Source organism: Trichoderma virens (assembly GCF_000170995.1).
Source record: "Trichoderma virens Gv29-8 chromosome Unknown TRIVIscaffold_81, whole genome shotgun sequence".
NCBI lineage: Eukaryota > Fungi > Ascomycota > Sordariomycetes > Hypocreales > Hypocreaceae > Trichoderma > Trichoderma virens.
In genome coordinates this window covers 330,781-351,790 of record NW_014013668.1, presented here as the reverse complement: position 1 = coordinate 351,790, position 21,010 = coordinate 330,781, and the positions used below count along the sequence as shown (strand labels likewise).

Here is a 21,010-nt window from a genome sequence, read left to right as displayed (position 1 = left end):
ATCTTTTTTTTCCGCAAATTGGTAACCGTTATGAAAAACAGTACTGACATAGTCCATTAAGAACACGAATGATGCCAGACGCAAATTGTTAAACCATGCCAGCCTCGCGCTCGCCATGCTCGGGTTACCTTCTGGAGCGCCTCAAGTGTTCAGCGCTGCTGTTGTCATTGGCGGTCTCAACCTTTCTGCCAAGTCAAAGAAGGACATGTTGTGGTTGAATGATGAGAAAAAGATAAGGCAATTGCGATGGTGTTCCCTGTGGACAAACTACAGCGTATTGTTGGGGGCCTGGGGGCCATGACAAATGGCTACATATCATGACGGTGGGCATATCATTTAGACAAAGTGGATTGTGTCTACAACTGTGGGCCTGGACATGGATGGAGTCCGCCAAAATTAGTAGAGTCCCCCATTGTAGAGCACACATTTTGGTCAGAAATGGTCACCGGGACAGCGGTCGTGAAAAAGAGCGATTGATTACCTACGTAGTTAGGAGTTGAATTAACACTCGCTTTCTACTCCTGAATAAGTTTGATCGCTTAGTGTAAGAGGCATTGATAGCAAATTAACATTATTTGCAAATTCATCGTATTTGCCAAAAACAGTTATGTCATTGATCATATGCTGCATTGAGAGGGAAAGTGTAACTATTTCAGAGGATTATAACTCTTTGCAGGCATGTCCTAGTCCTTATCATCTATCTGTGAAGTGTCAGCTAATTTAGCCTAATGCCATACAGTTTTACGGAGTAAATAGAATTCAACGGCATGCTAGCGCTTATAATTGCCCTTATGCCTATAGACCTTTTGACGGTAGAAATTATGCGTTGGAGAGGCTAGAACATCTGTACGAGTTTTGTAAGCACTTTATATATAGAGATTCTTATGAAAGGCAATATGACTAAAGATATTCCAAATACAATCTGCTACGCCAAGCTGTAGCTAGGAACCTATGTCGTTCGTGTCGAAAATACAATTCCCTGTATACAGTTTATTCTACCAACAGTACTCTGGATTTTGTTAAGTCTACTTGTTAACTTCATTGTGGTTGGAATACCAATGTGTGCTCAAAGCTATAGATATATTCTTGGAAAGAGTATTGTCCCGCACAGTGTGTTGGGCATGTCAGCTATGGTATGATTGAGTGTGTTTGGACCAAAATCTAAGGAACCATATGTAGTATGTAACAAAGTCTAACCACGAGTTAAGGGCGAACCCTAATGAAGAATGCCTAGCCTAATCTACATGGATGGCCTGACCGGTTAGCGGCTGGGGACTTATGTTATCACGGAGAGGTCTCTTTCCGGTCCGGTCTTCGCAACGCGGTCTTCGCAACTCGGCCCCGTAAGAGATCCTGTCACAACTGGGCTATGCATTGCCCCATAACCTTTACTTGTTAGTAACGCAGCTTCCAATTACTGCAAAGCAGATTCCCACAGTAGAAGCTAACGAAATCAACGGCGAAGTAGTTGCTTATGTTAGAGTTGTTCAAACACTGAGCAATAGTGACATTGTCGCTAATAAGCTTACTTTATCCACTCCACAGTTTGTTAATCTTATTTTATCAAGCATCATATTCATGCCTTATTTTTAGACATGATGCCGTTAGACTACAGAGAAGCAAAGTTCAATCGCCTATATAAAGAAAGGATTCACCACTGTAAGATCTCCTTATTCTCACTACATTCCAACAAATCACTATTCTAAGCTCTTCGTTCAAGTACTATAATCATCAAGATGATCTTTTCTATCGTTTCTGCTCTATTGGTTTTGCCTGCGGCTTTTGCAGCTCCCACTGCTAAGGTTAATTCTGATACATCCACGAACATGTCCGATATCCATATTTCCAAGAGGTTGAACTGCGGCTACGGAATCCCTCCCGAGGGCACCACGACACGGCCTGTTACTCCTAATGATATCCAGGGACTTATAAGCCAAATCAATGGTATGGGCGGCTGGGATACACTGGTTCCTCTCCCGCAATGGGGTGGCACTTGGTCTTCTGAATACGGCAGCGCAAAGATATGTATTACAAACAACTATCTGTTTGAAAATACACACTTGAGTATGGGGGAAGCAGCATGGGTTGTCAACTACATTGCCTACAATGAGTGTGGCGTTGGAAGTAATGGCATTGGGAGTGATAGTGTCCCTTTGTGAGTATAATAAGGACATCATAACTGATTATGTGTTGTTGGCTAATTAGAAAATAGCTTTGGAGGAGAGGGAATTTGCCACGGCGATAGTGGTCTCGCTTTAAATGCCCATCTCACCCATGCTGGTGGAAGCTGCGTATTTTAATGCCTCAACGGAAGCCATATAGCCACTAATTAGCACAATGTTTTTGTTACTATCAGGAACATGGGAATCTATTAGTCACTGTCTTAGAAGATTTTGGGGCGGGGGGTGGGGGATTCTACTACGGGCCGCGGGAAGTTAGCTAGATGGCAACTATAGCTATTTTCAACTTAAATCAACCGGAATTCAACTTATATGTTTATTGTTCGTAAGACCTCATAGTTAATTAACAAGAGATTACCAAATTAAAGCTTGAAAAAAAGATCTTAAAAACATTTCATTAATTCACAACTTATAACTAAGTTTAGTAATTAAGCTAAGTAAAGCCTAGCTTAGTAATATAAAAAAACATTTTTGAGATTAGAGAAAAAAAACTAAATAAAGAATCTTTTTACAATACACCTTAGCTACCTGTAATAGCTTTATTCTTAAAACAATACAGCTGCAGTACAGCAGCTAACTTAAATATTTCCCGCACAGACTGCTATCAAAATCAACGACCGTTTTGCCCCTCGAAACAAGCGCCCAATGGCTCGTCCAGTCTGGCCCCGTGAACTTGGCAAAGAGGGTCTCTCCTCTGCAGGTTTGCAGCCAGCATGTCACTGTCAATATTGCCCAGCCAATTTCCTCATTACCGTGATGCAACGCGCCAGACCAGAACTCGCCCAAGATCAAGCGTCTCTTCCTCAGCTCCAGCCCCAGAACGGGATCAAATGGGGATGCTCGCAGGACCCCTGCGGTTCAGCGTTCCTCTTACGGACTGCTTTCCCTCTTTGGCTCGAGAGGGGAGTCGCTAAGCCGTTCTGCGATACGCCAGGCCGCAATATTGGCAGCTGAACCGCAATATTGGCCAGCTGAACCGTGTAGACCATCATCCGGAACCTTTTCCTCTGCAGCAAATGGCAATAGTGGCGGGCTAGTAATGCAAGGGACGGGACGGGAGCATGTGGGCGTTTGCGTTTGCGCAGTGCGCGCGTTCGCAGGTGTACATTCTAAGTGTTGTGGCATAAGGAAAAGAAGAAAATCCTTATATTATGGAAGAGTCTTGGTTCTGGCTCGGTATGGCTGTGCTGGGTAACTCGATTTCGGCCGCTATGAATGCTCTCGTTTTGTTGCTGCTGCCTGTGTGCGAGGAAGCCAGCGAACACTGAGAGAGGCCGGTCAGAGGACAATCCCGAGACAGGTATTTCTGCCATTGTGAGTGAGGAGGGGAGGATTGCCGCTGATTGAGAGGCAGAGTCAAATCCGCTGCTGGAGAATCATCCTCCAGAGCTTGAGCAACCACCGCAGACTGCTCCGCTCGCTGAACCCAGGGAGCGCTCTCCGTCGCCGAGACGAGAGGTCCCTGAGTCCTCACTTGTAGATCAGTGGGCCCCTGACCTTGAAGACGAGGTTGAAGACGAGGTCGAAGACGAGATTGAAGTCGATCTCGAAGACACTGAGAGCGCAGCAGACAGAGGTGAGCCATCCAAGACAATGTATCCGACGCTCTACTAAGAACAACTTAGACGAGTCCATCTCGCAGAGGAACCAAGAGCCAGAAGAGGAGACTCAGCAGGAAACAACCACAGACTCGCCCTCTGTTCACCGAGAGGACAGTCCACCAGAAACACAACCACCTAATACAACAACTACACACACACCAGTCACCATGGCGAACCCCGCGCTGCCCATCCTGCACGTGGTGTACGCCGGGCGCGGCGACGCCATGTACGTCCAGTTCGAGACGGCCAACAACCAGCAGCAGAAGCTCTACGCCATGGACGGCGGGCCCGCGGGCGCGGGAGGCACAGGCGGCGGCGGCGGCCTGCCCCGTCCGTACTCGCGCTTCTACCGGTCCGCGGCGCGGGACATTTGGCACGACAAGATGGACCACCCGACGACCGACGCCATCGAGTTGCACGCCGTCGTCAACTCCCACCTGCACGCGGACCACAACGAGGGCTTGTGGAAGCTGCTCCGGCTGGGGCAGGCGTACGTCCGGATCGAGGCGAACAACGGCTTCATCTTCCCGGCGTTCGAGGAGAAGGGCGGGAACAAGCACGTGTCGACGCTGTGGTACAAGCTGTGCGAGCCGGGCAACCCAAACAACGTGACGCCGGAGTTGAGGCTGGCGGGGGACGGGCAGGTGGCCTGGCAGAGGGGCAACTTTGAGGGCGGCACCATCGAGTTCCCGCCGCTGCATGCCAACGGCGACGAGACGATCCTGTGCGTGAGGCATCTCGCGCCTGTGGCGAACCAAGTCGGCGTATTAACGCCGGACATGACGTGGGCGGATCTCTGGTCGCCCATCTACGCCGTCAAGGAATGGGTCCTCGAGAGGAAGCTACAGTACCACATGAACCGGTCTGAGAAGGACAATCTCAATTTCTCGAGTCTGCTCATCCATGTGCCCATCCAGCGCCTTCGGACGGCGGCGGCGGGGAGTGGCATCTACCTGACGGGTGACAACAACGGCAACGTCATCAACTACTGGATGAACGGCGGCGTCTACCCTCCGACGAACGTCCGGCACTTCTCCATCTACAAGATCTCGCACCACGGTAGCAGGGAGGACAGCGAGATCACGCCCGCAGCGGGACAGCCAGGTGACTTTACGGCGGCGATCATGAACGTGGTTAAGGAGACGTGTCTTATGATGACGCTTATCGCAACGAACAAGAAGGCCCGGGAGGACCCCAATCACGCAAACCACGCAAATCAGCTGCTCCTGACGCCCGAAGCGCACACCCAGATGGGTCGCGAGCACGGCTTGGCCGGCCTTAAGCACCTCCGGATAAAGTACAACCTCCATGTCAAGATCCAGGACGCCGGCCTGCAGGCCGTCGAGGCGGCCCTGGTGGAGCGCCACCTGAAGTACCGGACGGCCGTTATGGACCTGGAGGCGCCGGTGGCGATCCCCGGCTTCACGGTCACCATCGGCAACCAGGACAGGGCCCTACCGGACCCGTGGGACAGCTGGGATTCACTCGTCGACAGCGTCGAGAACGGCAAGTACTTCAAGAAGCCGCTGGACCTCCCAACCCGGGAGGTGCGAGCCACGCGCAATAATGACCCGATCCATACCCCTGACGACCTGTGGAAGAAGCAGAAGATGAACACCAACACGGCCCCGAACCTGGCCATCGTCAACCAGCCGCGGACGCAGGCCAATGCCGTGCGCTGGGGCGACGTGCGGGACTGGTGGGCGGCGTGGTGGGGAGGCAAGCAGGGCGGCGTAAACAAGGGCATCTGGACGGACCTCTACAACGACATCAGGAAGCTCGGCCGGACGCAGGCCTTCTTCCGGTCCTTCACGGCCGACGCCTACGTCGTGAGCGCAAACTTCCACGAGCACGGCCACCCCAACGTCGAGGTCCTCGTCGGCCTTGCATGGGCGCTGCGACAAATGGGCCGCTTCGCGACGCTCTACGTGACGAACCCGGCAAGCTTCAAGAAGGACGAATTTTTGTCCATGTGCCGCTTCGTCAACCTCGACACGGACGTGCTGGGGACGAACCTCATCATCCGTTACCCGCACACGGAGCACACCATGAGCCTAACGGCGAACCCGCCCGTCACTCAGGAGTATCTCAACGAGCGCGGCATCGACCGTCTCGACGCCGCCAATGTGCCGAGGGATGCCGCGGGCAACTTTGTGTCTGGCATCCACGACTTTGGACGCACGACACGCGTGCTTGAGGAGGTCGGCCAGTGGGGGGACTGGGCCGTCGTCTGCAAGACGCGAGACGACAAGCTGGAGAACGTCTCGGCCTGGGATGCCATGCTCCGTTCCACGGCCACCGTCTTCGAGCTGCAGTCCCCAGACACGCAGAAGTTCGTCAAGCTCACCCAGCGGCAGGGCACGCTTAGGTTCAACCCGGACCTGACGGACGACCGCACGCAGCTCCGCGTGCGCGAGTCGTACGAGTACGACCAGGCCGTGGACGACAAGAGGATGAACGCGCTGTTCCTCTCGCAGACGCCGACGTCGGTCGAGCGCGTCGTCATCTGGGTCAAGCGCGTCGGCGTGCTCACTGACTCGCTGTACCAGGTTATGTGGCTCGACGAAAACGACCAACTAAAGGCCTTCTACCTCAACAACGGCCAGCTCGACGTCAACGACTACGACGACGACGAGGATGCTGGCGCGGAGCCTGCGTCGTTTCGCTTCTCGCCCATCGAGCCGCAGTTTGCGCAGATGGTGGCCATGAATTTTGCCAACCTGACCCTCTCCGATACAACCGTCTCTTCCGCGGGCACCATTGTCGACCTCGACGGCCTGGATGACGATGATGATAACGACGACGACGGTAATGGCGGTGGTATCGGCGGTATTGCCAGTGGTGCTCAGGGCACTGTTGCCCGCCAGGCTGAGAGTGGCAACATGCTCTACAGCAACATGGCCGTGTCCAACATGGCGGCATCTTCATCCGCAGCGGCGGCTACAAACACGGACGTAGCCCCCCGGAGCACCTTTGACGACTTCTTCGCGGCCGCGCGGCTTAAGAAGGAGGACATGGTGACCACGCGGGACATCCTCAAGGGCATGGTCAGCGGCAACGACCTCGGCAGACTTAAGTTCGCCTCGGCCGGTGTTGAGAAGGCTGTCCTTGACTACACCGTCGACTACGATGACCTTAAGAACACCTGGATACAGTACACCGATGACCAGCTCGCCATCACGACTGACTCGGCCAAGCTGCAGCTCAAGCTGCCCGAGGGCGCCGCGCTGAGTCTCTCCGGCGGCGAGCCGGCGCCCGTCGTGGACGCATCCGTCGTGCTCGAGGCCCGCGTGGACCAGACACTGCGCGTGGGCATGGTCGTCACGACGCAGGAGTCGAGCGAGGACCTCGACTCTACCAACCGGCTCGTCATGTACAAGGTGCTGCACAACGCCACGGGGCCGGAGCTGCTCGCGCGCGCACTCACGGCCATGGGCTGGTCCGAGGCGGACCTCACGCAGGCCACCATGGTGCAGACCCTCGGCGCCGTGCTGGGGAGCCACGAGACGGCCATCGAGATGGTGTACGACAGGATCCCGACGAGACTGGTGATGCTCAGGGGGCTGGTCGATCTCAAGCCGGACTGGTACCTGTCGCCCGGTAAGGCAGAGTATACGCCCACGGGGCAGGTGTACATCCGCAACACGCGCATCATCTGCGACCTCAACAGCGTGGCCGATAAGGCACTCTTCGACGAGGGGCTCACGCTGAGCGGGTTCCAGATCAAGATTAAGACGCTCACTATTGAAGTGGCAGACGCGAGGATGTCCACAGAGCGGGTCACCCTCCTCGCTGACGTCTCCTTCTGCTTCCCGGCTCTCGACGCCGTCGCCGTAGACCTCCAGATGGCCATCAGCCTCTCCTCCACCTCGCACACCAAGGAAGCCTGCTTTCTCCTTAGCGAGGGCTCCTCCCTAGACAAGCTTCTCGGCGCCCTCGGCAAGAATGAAGGCATCGCGGCCCTCGACGGCGTCAAGCTGCCCTCATTCAGCACGACTGAGGACGACGACGACACGCCCGCGCACGCCGTTGACAGCCTGAACCTCGCGCCGGGCTCTATAGGCTTCGTCCTCAGCCAGTACGGCCGCCTTGAGACTGACGTCGTCCTCGACCGTATCTTCTTCACCGCCGAGCTCGAGAGCTGGATCGACGTCCTACCGCTCGGCTTCAAGCCCACGACGTTCCAGGACCCGCAGATCAGCGTCAACATCGCGAGCCCCTTTGATCAGGACCAACGGCGCGTGCGTGTGGACGTCGACTTTGGGCTCGAGCTGACATCGAGCAAAGACAGCAAGAGGTACACCGTAGGCACGAGGCTGTCTGCTATCCCGCTCGTGCGCAAGGGCGACTACGAGTACCGCCTGGACCTCTGGCTTGGCGGCTCGCGGGGCCTGTCACTCGCCGAGATTGCGGACACTGTCGGCCTGGGAGACATCACCAAGTCTATAGGCGAGTCTGTGCCCTTTATCGACTCGGCCCTGAGCGGCGTCTACGTGAAGCACGTCTCGGGCGGCCTCGTCCACGAGGAGGGCAAGTGGCGCTTCGGCGACTGGAGCGCAGGCGTCTGGCTTCCCAAGTTCGAGCTCGTCCCCGGCGCCGTCTCCCTAGTCGATGTCGAGATCCTTATCACCAACTACGACGAGATCCAGGTTGAGGCCTACGGCGCCGTCTACCTGCCGAGCCCGCTAACGACCATCTACGTCGACGTCAAGACGCCTACCGTCACGAGCCAGGGCGAGCTCTGGCTCACCGTCGACGAGACACGCGCCGGCGCCGTGACGCTGCAGAACATCCTCACCGGCCTGCATCTCGGCACATATGACGACCTCCCCATCGTCGGGCAGGTCCTCCTCACGGAGCTCCAGTCACTCTACGCCGTCACGAGCCCCAGCGTCGCTGGCAAACCCCTAACGCTCGACGCGTTCTTCGTCAAGCTGTACCACCCCAAGATTACTGTCGGCGGGCTCGAGTTCAATGGCGTCGAGTTTATGTTCGACGTGCGCTGGGTCGTCGGCGAGGACGGCAAGAGGGTCGGCCAGAAGCAGATCAGCCTGAGCGCGTACATGCTCGGGGACGGGGACCTGCAGGCGAGTATCGTATACGACAGCGTCAAGAACACGCTCGTCGCAGCTCTGCTGCCGGTGAGGCCCGTGACCATCGGCCAGATGCTAAGCGCCTGTCTGCCCGCGGCGTTTCCCGGTCTAAGCATAATCAAGCCAGTCGTAGACACGCTGCAACTCAAGGGCTCGTCCATTGGCTTCAAGACGAAGGACGGCCTGGACATCATGCACTTTGACTTTCACATCGCTGACGAGTCCGTCGTCGAGGTCCAACGTATTGTCCTCAGGGAGGTCATGGTTGTCTATGACGCCGAGGGAAGCCCGGCTCTGACTGACGGTCAGGATGGCAGTGGCAGTGACGGTGACAGTTCGGACGTGGTCAAGAGCAGACTCGACATCGTGGCCGTCCTCGCCAAAGAGTCGGCCGGCGCCGTCGCCCTCAAGACAAAGATTATCATCCGCTCCGTCACGACCACCGATGACAAGACGCTCTCCTTTGGCATCTACCCCGTCGAGGCCAACTCGCTCACCCTCGGCGGGCTCCTGAGCCTCTTCAACTGGACCGATGCCGACGTCGACTTTGTCCGCCCGGAAAAGTTCCCCCGCGCCTTCAACGTGGTCATCGACGCCGTGGAGGGCGAGCTTACACACCCCGAGACGACGGAGCCCGAGACCAAGAAGAGCCTGGCATTAAAGACCTTCCACGTCGCGGCGCATACGCAAGGGAGCATCGACCTCGTCACGAGCCCGGATATTGATATCCTCGACGTTGTCTTAGACCTCACCTACTCTGCTGATGCTGCCGACGAGGCTACCAAAAAGACCGGCCTCAGCGCCGTCCTCTACGGTAAGTTTAAGATTGGTGATATTCTGCTTGAGCTCGCCTACCTCCGCCAGACGATCGGCAAGGACAAGACCGAGGACGTCTTCTACGCCCAGGCCGGCCTCGCCGACGTCCTCTCCAAGCCGTACAACAAGGCCGTCAAGGACTCCAAGCCCGACGACGTCAACATGGACGTCCTTGCCGACTCGTCCTCCTTTGGCAAGGAGCTCCTCAACCTTCCCCCCGACCTCAAGCTCTCCAAGACCATGGTCAAGCCCAACACGCTCGGCGCGCGCATCCGCCTCCAGCCGACGACCAAGATCGAGGTCTGGGCCTCGGGCGACGAGCTCTGGCACGGCGACGTCTGCGGTGTCGACGTGGACCTGCAGAAGATCGGCGCGCTCTTCAAGTACACCGAGGGCGCGTTCCAGGCAGGCCAGCAGACGCGCTTCGATTCGGTGTACGAGGCGTACCTGCGCGGCCACTTCGCCTTCAAGGGCTACTCGGCCGACGCGGAGCTTTCCATCGGGCCCAAGGGCAACGCGCGCGTCACGGCGCTCCTGCGCAAAGACGGCAGCGGCGTTGGGGACATTGCCGTTTTCGAGCAGGTGACGGACGACGTGGCCGCCGCCGAGGGCACGTGGAAGAAGTCGGTGCCGGACTTCCAGGAGTCGCTGAGCTTTACGGAGGAGTCGCAGCTCTTCTTCTCTGCCGACTTTAATACCAGGCAGATCCTCTTCACGGCCGTGATCCAAGACTACGGCGGCGCCCTGCTGCTCGGCAAGGAGATCGTCACGGATGCCACGGCTGACCCGCCAAAGAAGGAGCGCAAGTACATCTTCTTCCTCGAGGCGACGGACCTCGGCCGTCTCTGGTCCGAGACTAAGGAGGAGGCGGCCGACCAGTTCAATATCTCGCGCCTCTCCGTGCAGGTCATTGGCTACGATACGACGCTCAAGGAGCTCAGGGAGGACGTCTCGGGTGTTATCAAGTCCGAGGAGGAACTGGACGAGCCCGACGATGACCGGCTAGACCCCCTGAAGGCGGCGCCAGCGAGGACGGCCCTTAAACTCTTCGAGGGCGTCGATGAGAACACGGAGATGAAGCAGGGAACGTGGTTCGTTGCCGATATTGACATCAGACAGTCTGATAAGCGAGAAATGACGAGTGTCATTGCCCTCGACGCCTCGAACGCTGTCACAGACGTCGATAAGGCTCCCACCATCAGACTCTACGCGCATGTCGTGCCCGCGGCCTTGCAAGCGGACGACCACCAAACAACGTATGGCATTAACATCCGCAACCTACAGATCTTCGACGGTGTCGTCACCATCAACGGCGCGGGCGTGTACCTCCCGGCCAAGAAGGAGCTCCTCCTCGACGCCGACCTCAAGCTCCTCCTCTCGGACAAGGAGCCCAAGCAGGAGCTCAACTTCCAGGTCGAGCTCGCCATGACCGAGACGGTCACCTCGTACGCCGTCGCCGCGGGCAAGACCTCCAGCGAGAGCGTGCAGAACCCCTTTGGCGGCATGTTCAACGTCAGGCTTGAGAAGCTCGGGATCCGCGGCTCCTCGACGCGCGCTTCCGCCGGTGGCGCCGTGCAGAGGGAGTGCACAATCTACGGCTCCGTCCTCATCGGCAGCGACACCTCCCAGGCCCGGATCCTCGGTCTCATCCACTTCGAGCAGGGCAAGCCCGTCGTCGGCGTTGTCGAGTTCACCCGCAAGGTCCTCGACGCACTCCCCACAGGTGATGAGCTCGTGGCGACAGAGAAGCAGTCGGGCAACGTCAAGATGACGGAGATCTACGGGGACCTCATCACGCCGAGCCCCGCGGCGGACGAGCAGCCGGGCTCCTGGCCGGAGGACTGGGACGACTTTGAGATTGAGGAGGCGTACATGAGCTACAACCGGACCGACGCGCCCGTCGCCGTCGGGGATAGGAAGTACCCGCCCGGGTTCTACCTGTACGGTCTCTTCAGGGTGTTTGAGCGGCCCATCTCCGTCTTGATGCAGATCATGCCTAAGCGCAAGGGTCTCGTCCTCAGCGGCTCGTACACGGACGAGCTCGACCTCAGCCTCATCAAGCTAACCTCGTACCCAGATAAGAACATTAACGGTCTGACACTCAGCCTCGACACCACGGATGGAGTAGGTCTCACCCCCCTTTTTTTCTTGGACTGTCACTAACACCCCCCAGACCAAGTACAGCGTCGAGAGCGGCATCCAGCTCCTCGAATTCAATAAGATCTACTTTAAGCTCGACTATAAGTCGGCTGCCTCTAAGACGGACCGTAAGCTTGAGGGCACGGCCGAGTACGACGGCACCATCCTTAGCTACCCGAACCCGACTATCAACTTCTGGTACGCCGACGGCCGCTGGGGCTTCACCGGCTGGAAGATCCGACGCACGGCCTACTGGGACTCTGGCAAGATGGACGCCGCGCCGCCCAGTATTGGCGACCAGCTCGACAACGTCGCGCTCGACATTGACAAGGCCATCCGCAAGGCCAGCGAGAGCGACGGGAAGTGCGGTGCCCTCGTCGACTTCGCCATCAACGAGCTTGTCACGATGCAGTTCGAGTTCACGCTCGGCATGCCGGCCATGCGGCAGAAGGACATGGACGAGCGCAAGGAGAACGCGGAGCAACCGGGCACCAAGGGCTTCCGCTTCACCGTTGACTGGCTCTACTCAATTAAGATCAAGGGGACGGATATCGGTACCAACATCGAGCTCACGCAGTTTGAGTTTGTGCTCCCCTTTGACGGGTTCGAGCCCACGTCCACCGGCCTCCTCAAGTACCTCTGGGAGAAGGTGCTCAGCGAGGAGAACCTCGAGGAGATTGGCCGCAAGATGCTCGAACCCAAGACGCTCGGCAAGCTCGTTGGCGTCCTCGCCATCGACGAGCTGGCGCCTGAGATTGTCAAGAAGCTCATCTGCCGCGAACCCGAGGGCGACGACACCAAGAAGCTCAGGGACAGGGGCAAGAAGGACCACGAGGAGGAGACCGACAAGAAGAAGGACGACGCCAAGAAGGGTGGTGATGATATGGACGACGTTAAGGATAACGCTGATGGTGAAAACGACGGTGGTGGAGATGGAGGTGGAGGTGGAGGAGGCGGCGGTGGCGGAGGAGGAGGAGGAGGAGGAGGAGGCGGAGGAGGAGGCGGAGGCGGAGGAGGCGGCGGCGATTTCCCATCGATTCCAATCCCTCCCGTCCCGGTCCCTCCTTTCCCTCCTCCCATCACTATCCCTGTTCCTCCCCTGCCGCCCCTCCCCATCCCTCCCATTCCTCCCATCCCGATCCCGCCCATCCCCGGCATGCCACTCCCCGACCCTCCTAAGCCGCTCCCCTTCCCCGTCCCGGAGAACCCGCCACCGGACACCACGCCGCCCGACGGCCTGCCGGACGACGAGTGGCCGAAGCCGGACGAGGATCACCCGCTTGGCCCGCCGTACTACACGGCCGGCCTCCTCGTCCTCATCAAGATGTACGTCCAGGCCGCGACCGAGATCAACGGCATCAAGCCCGACGACCTCGACAGCGGCCTCGGCGCCGTCCTTAAGAAGTGGAAGCAGTGGGAAGACCTCGACGCGGAAATTGTCACGCGCTACAACGACGTCCTCTCCATCATCGCGGAGGCCGTGGCCAAGGGCAGGTCGGCCAAGAAGGCCATCGAGGACCGCATGAACCTCCAAAATGACTACGACCTCTTGGCCAAGTTCAAGGCCCCCGACGAGGCGTCCATCACTGTAGACGTAGCCAATGCCCTGCCGCTGCCCAAGTGGGTGCATCCGGAGGACTACCAGGGCGTGCAGTGGCAGGTGTACATGAGCACCGAGGACAAGACGCCCACACCGGACACGGACCTCTCGGGCGGCTACCTCTTCCCAGGTCCCGCGCGGATCCTCGAGTGCCCTTCCGAGGCGTTCCGGTATGTTGAGACGGCGTACATTTGGGTCCGCATGCGGTGCGTGTACAAGGGCTTCGAGTTCCTGTCCACCGACTGGAAGCCCACGACTGCCCTGCACAAGCCGTGGCTGAAGCCGCCCACTGGAGTCCAGCTCTTCGCGGATGCCAATGCCAGGGTTGTCGTCGAGCTCCCGCCCGTGCAGGAGCCCGCCAGCGACTGGGACCTGTCACTCGTGACAAAGGATGGTAAGGACGTTTTGTACGACGCCCCGGCGGCCGTCTCGATACCCCACGACGGGCCGGGCAAGTTTGTCATCGACGTGATGGACCTGGGGCTCGACCGGGCCTTCAGCAAGCCCGTCGTGGCTCGCGTGAAGCAGCGACCCTGGTCGACGGACCTGCATCACGAGAGTCTGACGGCCGACTCGGTCCAGGAGCTGCCCGTCCTCACGGCGCCCACCAACCTGGTCGCCTCGATGCTTCACAAGGACATCGTCCTCGTCTGGGACGCCGGCGTCGGCCTCACCGCGACGGACTACACCGTCAAGCTGCTCCGCAAGGAGACGGGCCGTCCGGTCAACTACAGGGTCACGTCTGACATGACGCTCAAGGAGGGCAAGATCAACACCATGATGGCCCTCACCGAGCTCGAGGAGGGCCAGCAGATCGAGGCCCTCGTCAGCGCCAAGTCCGCCGGTGCCCTCTGCCTCTGGTCCAGGACAGCGATCACGGTCGACTTCCCACTGGAGGTGTACATCGACTCCAGCTCCAGCTTCGACCTTGCCTCGGGCATCGTCAGTCTGAGCGTCCGCGCCAGCATGCCCCTGACTCAGTCCTCCACCTTCCAGCTCCGCAAGACCCGCCTCGGCGCCGACGGCTCCTCCACCACGGAGCCTATCGCGCCGCGCTCCGTCAACATGGACCACGCCGTCCTGCGCTTCGAGCTTGCGCCTGCAGACTACGGCAGTACCCTCCGCGTCCTGGTCAACGCCGCCGGAGCCGACAGTGACGATCCGCGAACCCAGGCCGAGTCGGACGACTACGACCTGCCGGACCACACCCTCGTCGCGGACGTGTGGGCCTGGAGCCTCGGGGACGTCAAGGCGGAGATCACGGCCGTCGAGGGAGTCGGCGCGGCGCTCGAGGTGACGTGGACAGGGTCGCACCCGCAGGTGCAGGTGCAGGCCACGGTGCTGTGCGAGACGGTGCCGTTCCAGGCCGTGGCGGGGGCGGAGATGAGCGAGGCGGGCCGGTGCGAGATTGAGATTGAACCGGCTCAGCTGCCGCCTTCGGGGACAGAGATGGTCGTCTACCTGCGTGGCAGGATCCCATCGTCGGGAACGTTGCTGGAGGTTGCTGCGAACTGCCAGAAGATTGAGCATGTCAAGGTTCCCTAGGTCTGTCTGTTGCCGAGGCTCTGAATTTCCTTTTCTCTTGTATATCTTGTATCTATGTGTATCATATGTATATATTATATAATTTCCTTTTCTCATGTATATCTTGTATCTTTTTGTATTTTGTGTATATTATTTGATCTCTAATGTGCGCCCCAAAAATGGGTCGCTTATATTGAGCTGTATTCATACGGACAGTCTAGAGTGGCTAGCACACGGAATGGAATAAGATACCCAAATTCTCTAGCTTGACTGGAAGTGACGATGCCGTGTTTCTCAAGAAACTTCTACGTCGATGAAAAACTGGCTTCGCCCCAATACTATCAAGCTACTTGGTTTCTTGCCCAGACCAGCAACTACGGCTTGGAGCGGCTATCAGCAGAGACTCGGTATAGTAGTTGGCTCGCTATTGTTATTTCATCTATCTAGAACCATCAAAAGGCGTCGAAAGGGCGCTCTGCAGGCCAATACTCACTGCAGCCACAGCGCCAGCACTAGCCGAGCAAATCAACTGACAAGCCAAAAGACAATACTGGCATCGAAATCTCAGTTCATTGGAAGTTTTGTGTCATATATCTGCCATGAAGGGTGGACAGGCAGGAGTGGCGTCTGCCTGGTGTGACTCGCCCCGTCCCGGGATTTGCACTACATGCTAATTCTCTGATGAAATGGACTACGTTTCCTTCAAGTCGGTCCATATTTTGCTTTTCTATTATACATTATACATGGTCTATAGCATATAATCTACAATGAGAGGTCTCACTAATGCGTTTTTTTTAAATACGTTTAAATCCGCTCCATGGAAAGATATAAAAAATGCTGAAGAACGAGATAGATCTTTACCTAAAGACACGTGACAAGACTATGCAAGCAACCATACATTGAAATTCCCTATATATTTCAAATATTCTCTCCGAAACTGAGAGAGCAATGCATCACATTGCCGAGTTACCCCCATCTTCGTCTTCCGCGAATTTGAATAGCGTAACAAGGCCCGACTCATACCCAGCTGCGATCTTTGTTCCATGAACCGAAGTTGTAAGGGCTCCATGTGACAACGGTCGATAGATTTTTGGAAATTCGACCAAGTCCTTATTCTTCCAAGTGATTCCACTTCCGTCCAATTTCAAGGCGCACAAACTTGGTTTCGGCTTATGTCGACTGTCGCACAGTAAATGATTTCCAATTATCCCAACTGGTTTTGTTTGATGTTCAGGAAGAGGCTCAAATCTAAATTTCCAGCCGACGTAGTAGGGGCCAGCTTCGGTGAATATGTATTCTGGATAATTGTCATTCAATGTTACGGACTGAAACAATGTCAGCCCATTGTGAATAGTTCTTATGCGTTTTTTGGTGTGTATGTCCCAAATGCTCAGGTGGTTTTGCCCAGAAGCAATAATGAAATTTCCATCCGATGAGAAGAAAATCCTATGAGAAAGATAAGTCTCTTCTCGTGAGAGTTTGCTGACATTTGCAGCAATATCCTTTGATTCCATGTTCCAGACTCGAATGACTCTACCATCATTCGCAGAAGAAGCTAATTTTCTGCCGTCAGGTGAAAACGCGATCGAAACCACTTTGTCATTTTCGCAGCTGAGCTCAAGGGCCTCTTTTGTTTCTTTAATTCCGTCATTGTTCGCCACTGAATCCAATTCCCATACCCGGACGGTCTTGTCGAATGACCCTGAAGCTACGTACTTCCTGTCCGGAGAGAATAGAGCACACGATACCTGGCCTCGGTGGCCGATGAGCTTCTGTCTCGGAGACCAAGTTGCTGTATTCCAAATCATCACCGTTCCGTCGTTAGAAGAAACAGCCAAACTCTGATCATCCGGTGAGATTGAAAGCCATGCGGGGCTGTTGGATTTGTTCTCAAGGGAAGCTTGGTGTTGTCCTGTTTCTCCATCCCATATGCATATCTTTCCATCGCAAGAGGCAGAAGCAATAAATTTCCCATTATGAGAAAATTTCAGACAATCGATGGCACATGTATGTCTGTCTTTTGGAGTAACAGATTCATTTAGTGCGTCTGGAAAAGTATAAGTATCCCATATCCGGACAGTACCCTCATCGCCATGGCACAGGGCTGATGCCAGGCTGTTTTCATTCGGCGAAAATTGTACTGACACGACTGTCTCAGAGCTCCTCACTGCCAATTTTTTGGAAACTGAGCCCTCACTGTCGAGGTCCCAAATGTTGATGATCTGACTGCGCGCCCCTGAGGCCAGCTTCGTTCCATCGAACGAGAAAGAAATGGATGTAACGGGTTTTTTGTGACCTTGCAATGTAGCTAGTAGCTTGAATGATTTTGTATCCCACACCCTTATAGTCTTATCTACTGACCCAGAGGCTAAACACTGGCGGTCTAGTGAGAATGCCAGGCTAGTAATATCCTTCGTATGCCCCAGAAGTTTATGAACAACACTTCCGGTCTTTGAGCACCAAATATAGATGGTCTTAGAGAATGCAATAGCGATTAATCCATCTTCCAAGAATTTTAGACAATGAATTATACCATCATCTGAACCGAGTGAAGATGGTTGTTGCGAGAAACCGAGCGAGGTCCAGATTGAGATGGATTTTTGGGTGGCTATAGCCAGTTTCGTTCCATCTGGCGAAAACGCAATGTCTCGGAATTTAACTTTCGGATCCTTTTCCTGCATCGCTTCTTTGGGTATTCTCTTTAAATGAGCGTGTGTAGAAGAGCACCATATATCGATGTCACCAGTATCAGATAGCGTTGCCAAAGTCTCCGAGGCTGAGAAGACGATACAGCGCACGCAAGTCAAATCAGATCTATCAAGCATGCCGATCTGGGTACCATCGGAGGTATCCCATATGCGTACAGTATTATCCCTCGAAGATGAGGCGACAAAGCGGCCATCTAGGGAGTAGGCACAGCAGACAACCTCTTTAGAATGACCGAGATTCAGAACGATGTCGTTTAAGTTGCATTCTGTCGCCGGCACATTCAACAGCTGAGGAAATTCCTTTTTGAGTAGATTTCGCCTCATGCGGTCGGATGAGTAGAACAAAAGGCTATCCTTTGAATTGCCCGTGCCCATGTTGCTGTGGAAAATGTGAAATTGCACGGCGTCTATTATATCAGGGACAACTTCGTGAAAGCTGTTGTTTTTGTCAATGTATTTCTGAACACATTTCGGTTAATAAAAATTTTCAACTTCATCTCCTAGCCAAAAAGAAAAGGAACAAATGGGCGGCTGACTATGACCAAAAAAGGTACCGGGAAATGGATAAGTTCATAGTCATATGGGGGGGTTGTAACTCACTGTAAAGTAATCGCGAAGCCGAAGAAGGTCTTTACTAATCGTCTTTACGCCGCTGAGATGCTTAGTAAATGAATTGCTCAAGAAGTTCATTAAAGCAACATCGAGACCTATACGCTTTGTATGAATATCATGAGATGTGAATTGTGAGGACAAGAGGTGTCTGATCCAGTATGAAGCGAAATATTGAGTTCCAACTTGATCCGTGGCTTCACCGCAGCAGTCTCTTGATGCCAGGATTCTCAAGCATTGAAGTGCAATTTTTGCATGTGTCTCTTGTGCCACCGGACGAATATGATGCTTCATTAGAAATTCTTTGCCTAGCTGGTGAGTAAAACGAATGCTATCGCCCTGAACTTCCAAAAAGAAGAAAAATCGCGTCGTGATCATTTCTTTTAAGGTAGTAGTATCCGGCAATGTGATAAAAGCTCGGAGTTCTGAGATAGTAAGTGGCCGATAGGCGGATAACATGACAGTGATAATTTCCCTGAAGTATTCACAGTCCGGCGATCTAAACTTCAGGTTTTCGTAGCAGAGCGTATATAAGTCATCAATTTGCTCTCCAAGGTCATCAATTATTTGAAGAGCATTCCAAGGATCATCCTCAATAATATAGCATGCAAGCTTGATCCATAGCAGATTTCCTTTAGATTTCTCCAGGATTCTTGCTTCGAGAGCCTTCCGTGAAAACTCGTAGATGCCAGTTTTTTTGAGAAACGTATCAACCTGCAAGGAAACAAGCCTCTCTGCGGGCGCCCATGCCTCTTGGTCATTCATATTTATGAAGTGAGCGATTTTATCCCATAAGCCTTTGTATTTGAATGATCTGACGGAAACGATCCAGTGAATATTGGGCGATAGTTTGCTACTTGCAGAAATCATCCAGAAGAAGCTTGACAAGTTCGTACCCGTCCCGTCGTCTTTTAAACTGTTGCACTCATCTAAGCCGTCTATAATAATATAGGTTGGGGTACTTGTTTCTTTAATGGCGTCATATAATGTATCGCGCATAGTGTTGAAGTTTGGCGCATTTTGGGTGTCCCGTTTAATCATCAGATCTTTTGCATGGTAACAATGAGCCAGCGGTCGAAACTGTCCGACTATTGATGAGATGCAATCTTCAAAAGTGTCCCCTTGCTTGCAAAAATGCGCAACCACTTGGTGGTGATTGGTTGAAATTTTGTATCTTTCCATCAGGAAAATTCTGGTAATATATAGCAGCAAGTTTGTCTTGCCATATCCAGGCTCACCAGTCACAAGCAGCAGACGGCGTTTGAATTTATGCTTATCTCTGATGCCCAATAAAATTTTAAAATTCGACACTTGGAGTTTATCACAAATGCTCGGAGCATAAATCTCAGAGAGATCCCTCGTCTTGAGCATACCCCAGTAACTATTCGGTAGTGTGAGTGGGCTATGCATCTTTTCGAAAAGATTATCAAGCACCAAGATTCGAGAAACGACCTCTTTGCAATAATCCAAAGATATATTCTTGATGATAAGTCTGCTGGTGTTCACAGATTTCGGACCTTCCAAGACCAGAGATCGAAGATCATTCAGTAATGGGAAACACAAAGGGGAGTCCTAATTTTGCTTCAGTGTTAGCCTTCGCTGTATTCATTGTTTTTGAATAAGCCATTACTTACATGTTCTTCTGCCATTGTAGAGTTCAACTCTTTATCGCCATCGGGGGGGATGGAGTTCTCGGCAACGGGGTCCTCGAAAACGGGGTCCTCGAAAACGAGGTCCTCGAAAACAAGATCCTCGACAACGAGGTCTTTGACAACTGAATACTCGACGGGGTTCTTAACAGTAGGGCCTTTGAAAATGTTGCCTTTAGTTTTCATATCGTATACACGTTTTCGGGCTTGTTCTCGAAAGCTTTTGAATTTTGCTGCAAAATGAAAATGAAATTTCTGTTTATGTGTTTAGTATTAACCGTTACTTTAGGGAACTGTTACTTACATCCTTAGTCCCTGTTTCATCTGCCGTTTCCTCTTCTGTTTTCCACTCCATTTCATTCATTGTTTCGACTGCTGGTTTTTCTGCTATTTCAGCTGCTGGCTTATGTGTTGTTTCGGCCGTGGATTTCTCTGCTGTTTTGGCTGCCAGTTCAGCTACCAGTTCAGCTGCTGGTTCAGCTGTTGCTTTTTCTGCCAAAACAACTGCCACTTCATCTCTTATATTCTCTTTCGTTTCCTCGTCTGTATCCTCGTCTGTTTCCTCGTCCATTTCCTCCTCTGTTTCCCACGCCAGTTCTTCCAATTCTTGCTTTCTATCTATCGCTTTGATTTGCGCCTCAAGTTTCAATCCCAGCATCGTTATATCTGCAGCTTCAGCTGCCAATGCTATTAATTTGTCCATCCGGACTTTGGCTGCCCTTTCTTTGGCTTGTTGTTTTAGCATTTTCTTGATTCGCTTTTTGTTAAACAAAGGTTCGAAAATCTTAGCCAAATCGTACAACGCAATGCCAACATCCTCGGGAATAGTCCAGTCCTTAGTAGCGGATGCTGCTATCTCATTTTCCAACGAATTAAAGGCTTTTAAACCATCCGTGAGTATGTTGTCAATACATTGATGGCCCGAGAAATGACATCGGAGACGTGGGCAGAAAGCTGCCGAAATGTAATCAAAGCTGTCTAGGAAGCCTTGCAACTCGTCTAGCGCGCCTAGATATTGGTCCTTGGGGTCGTCCATGTTGTCGAATTTGGGATGCAGGTCGAATAATTCTTCTGAGGTTCCAGGTTGTCCT

General features: G+C 54.0%; 3 protein-coding genes across 3 annotated transcripts; 1 reads left to right on the top strand and 2 right to left on the bottom strand.

Moving 5' to 3' along the window:
- Positions 1-1,736: 1,736 nt before the first annotated feature.
- Positions 1,737-14,974, top strand: TRIVIDRAFT_203154 (uncharacterized protein; the record flags this gene model as incomplete). The annotated part of the gene is made up of 6 exons (XM_014098793.1): positions 1,737-2,155; positions 2,213-2,291; positions 2,778-2,880; positions 3,568-3,756; positions 3,806-11,814; positions 11,864-14,974. The coding sequence occupies 6 exons, from the start codon at positions 1,737-1,739 to the stop codon at positions 14,972-14,974; spliced, it is 11,910 nt and encodes a 3,969-aa protein (XP_013954268.1).
- A 1,475-nt stretch (positions 14,975-16,449) lies between these two features.
- Positions 16,450-17,985, bottom strand: TRIVIDRAFT_155584 (uncharacterized protein; the record flags this gene model as incomplete). Its single annotated transcript, XM_014098792.1, has 2 exons — positions 16,450-17,600; positions 17,745-17,985. Coding segments are annotated over 2 exons (1,392 nt in total), but the record flags the coding sequence as incomplete, so codon positions are not given.
- A 1,857-nt stretch (positions 17,986-19,842) lies between these two features.
- Positions 19,843-20,955, bottom strand: TRIVIDRAFT_68646 (uncharacterized protein; the record flags this gene model as incomplete). Its single annotated transcript, XM_014098791.1, has 3 exons — positions 19,843-19,869; positions 19,905-20,174; positions 20,224-20,955. The coding sequence occupies 3 exons, from the start codon at positions 20,953-20,955 to the stop codon at positions 19,843-19,845; spliced, it is 1,029 nt and encodes a 342-aa protein (XP_013954266.1).
- Between the last annotated feature and the right edge of the window lie 55 nt (positions 20,956-21,010).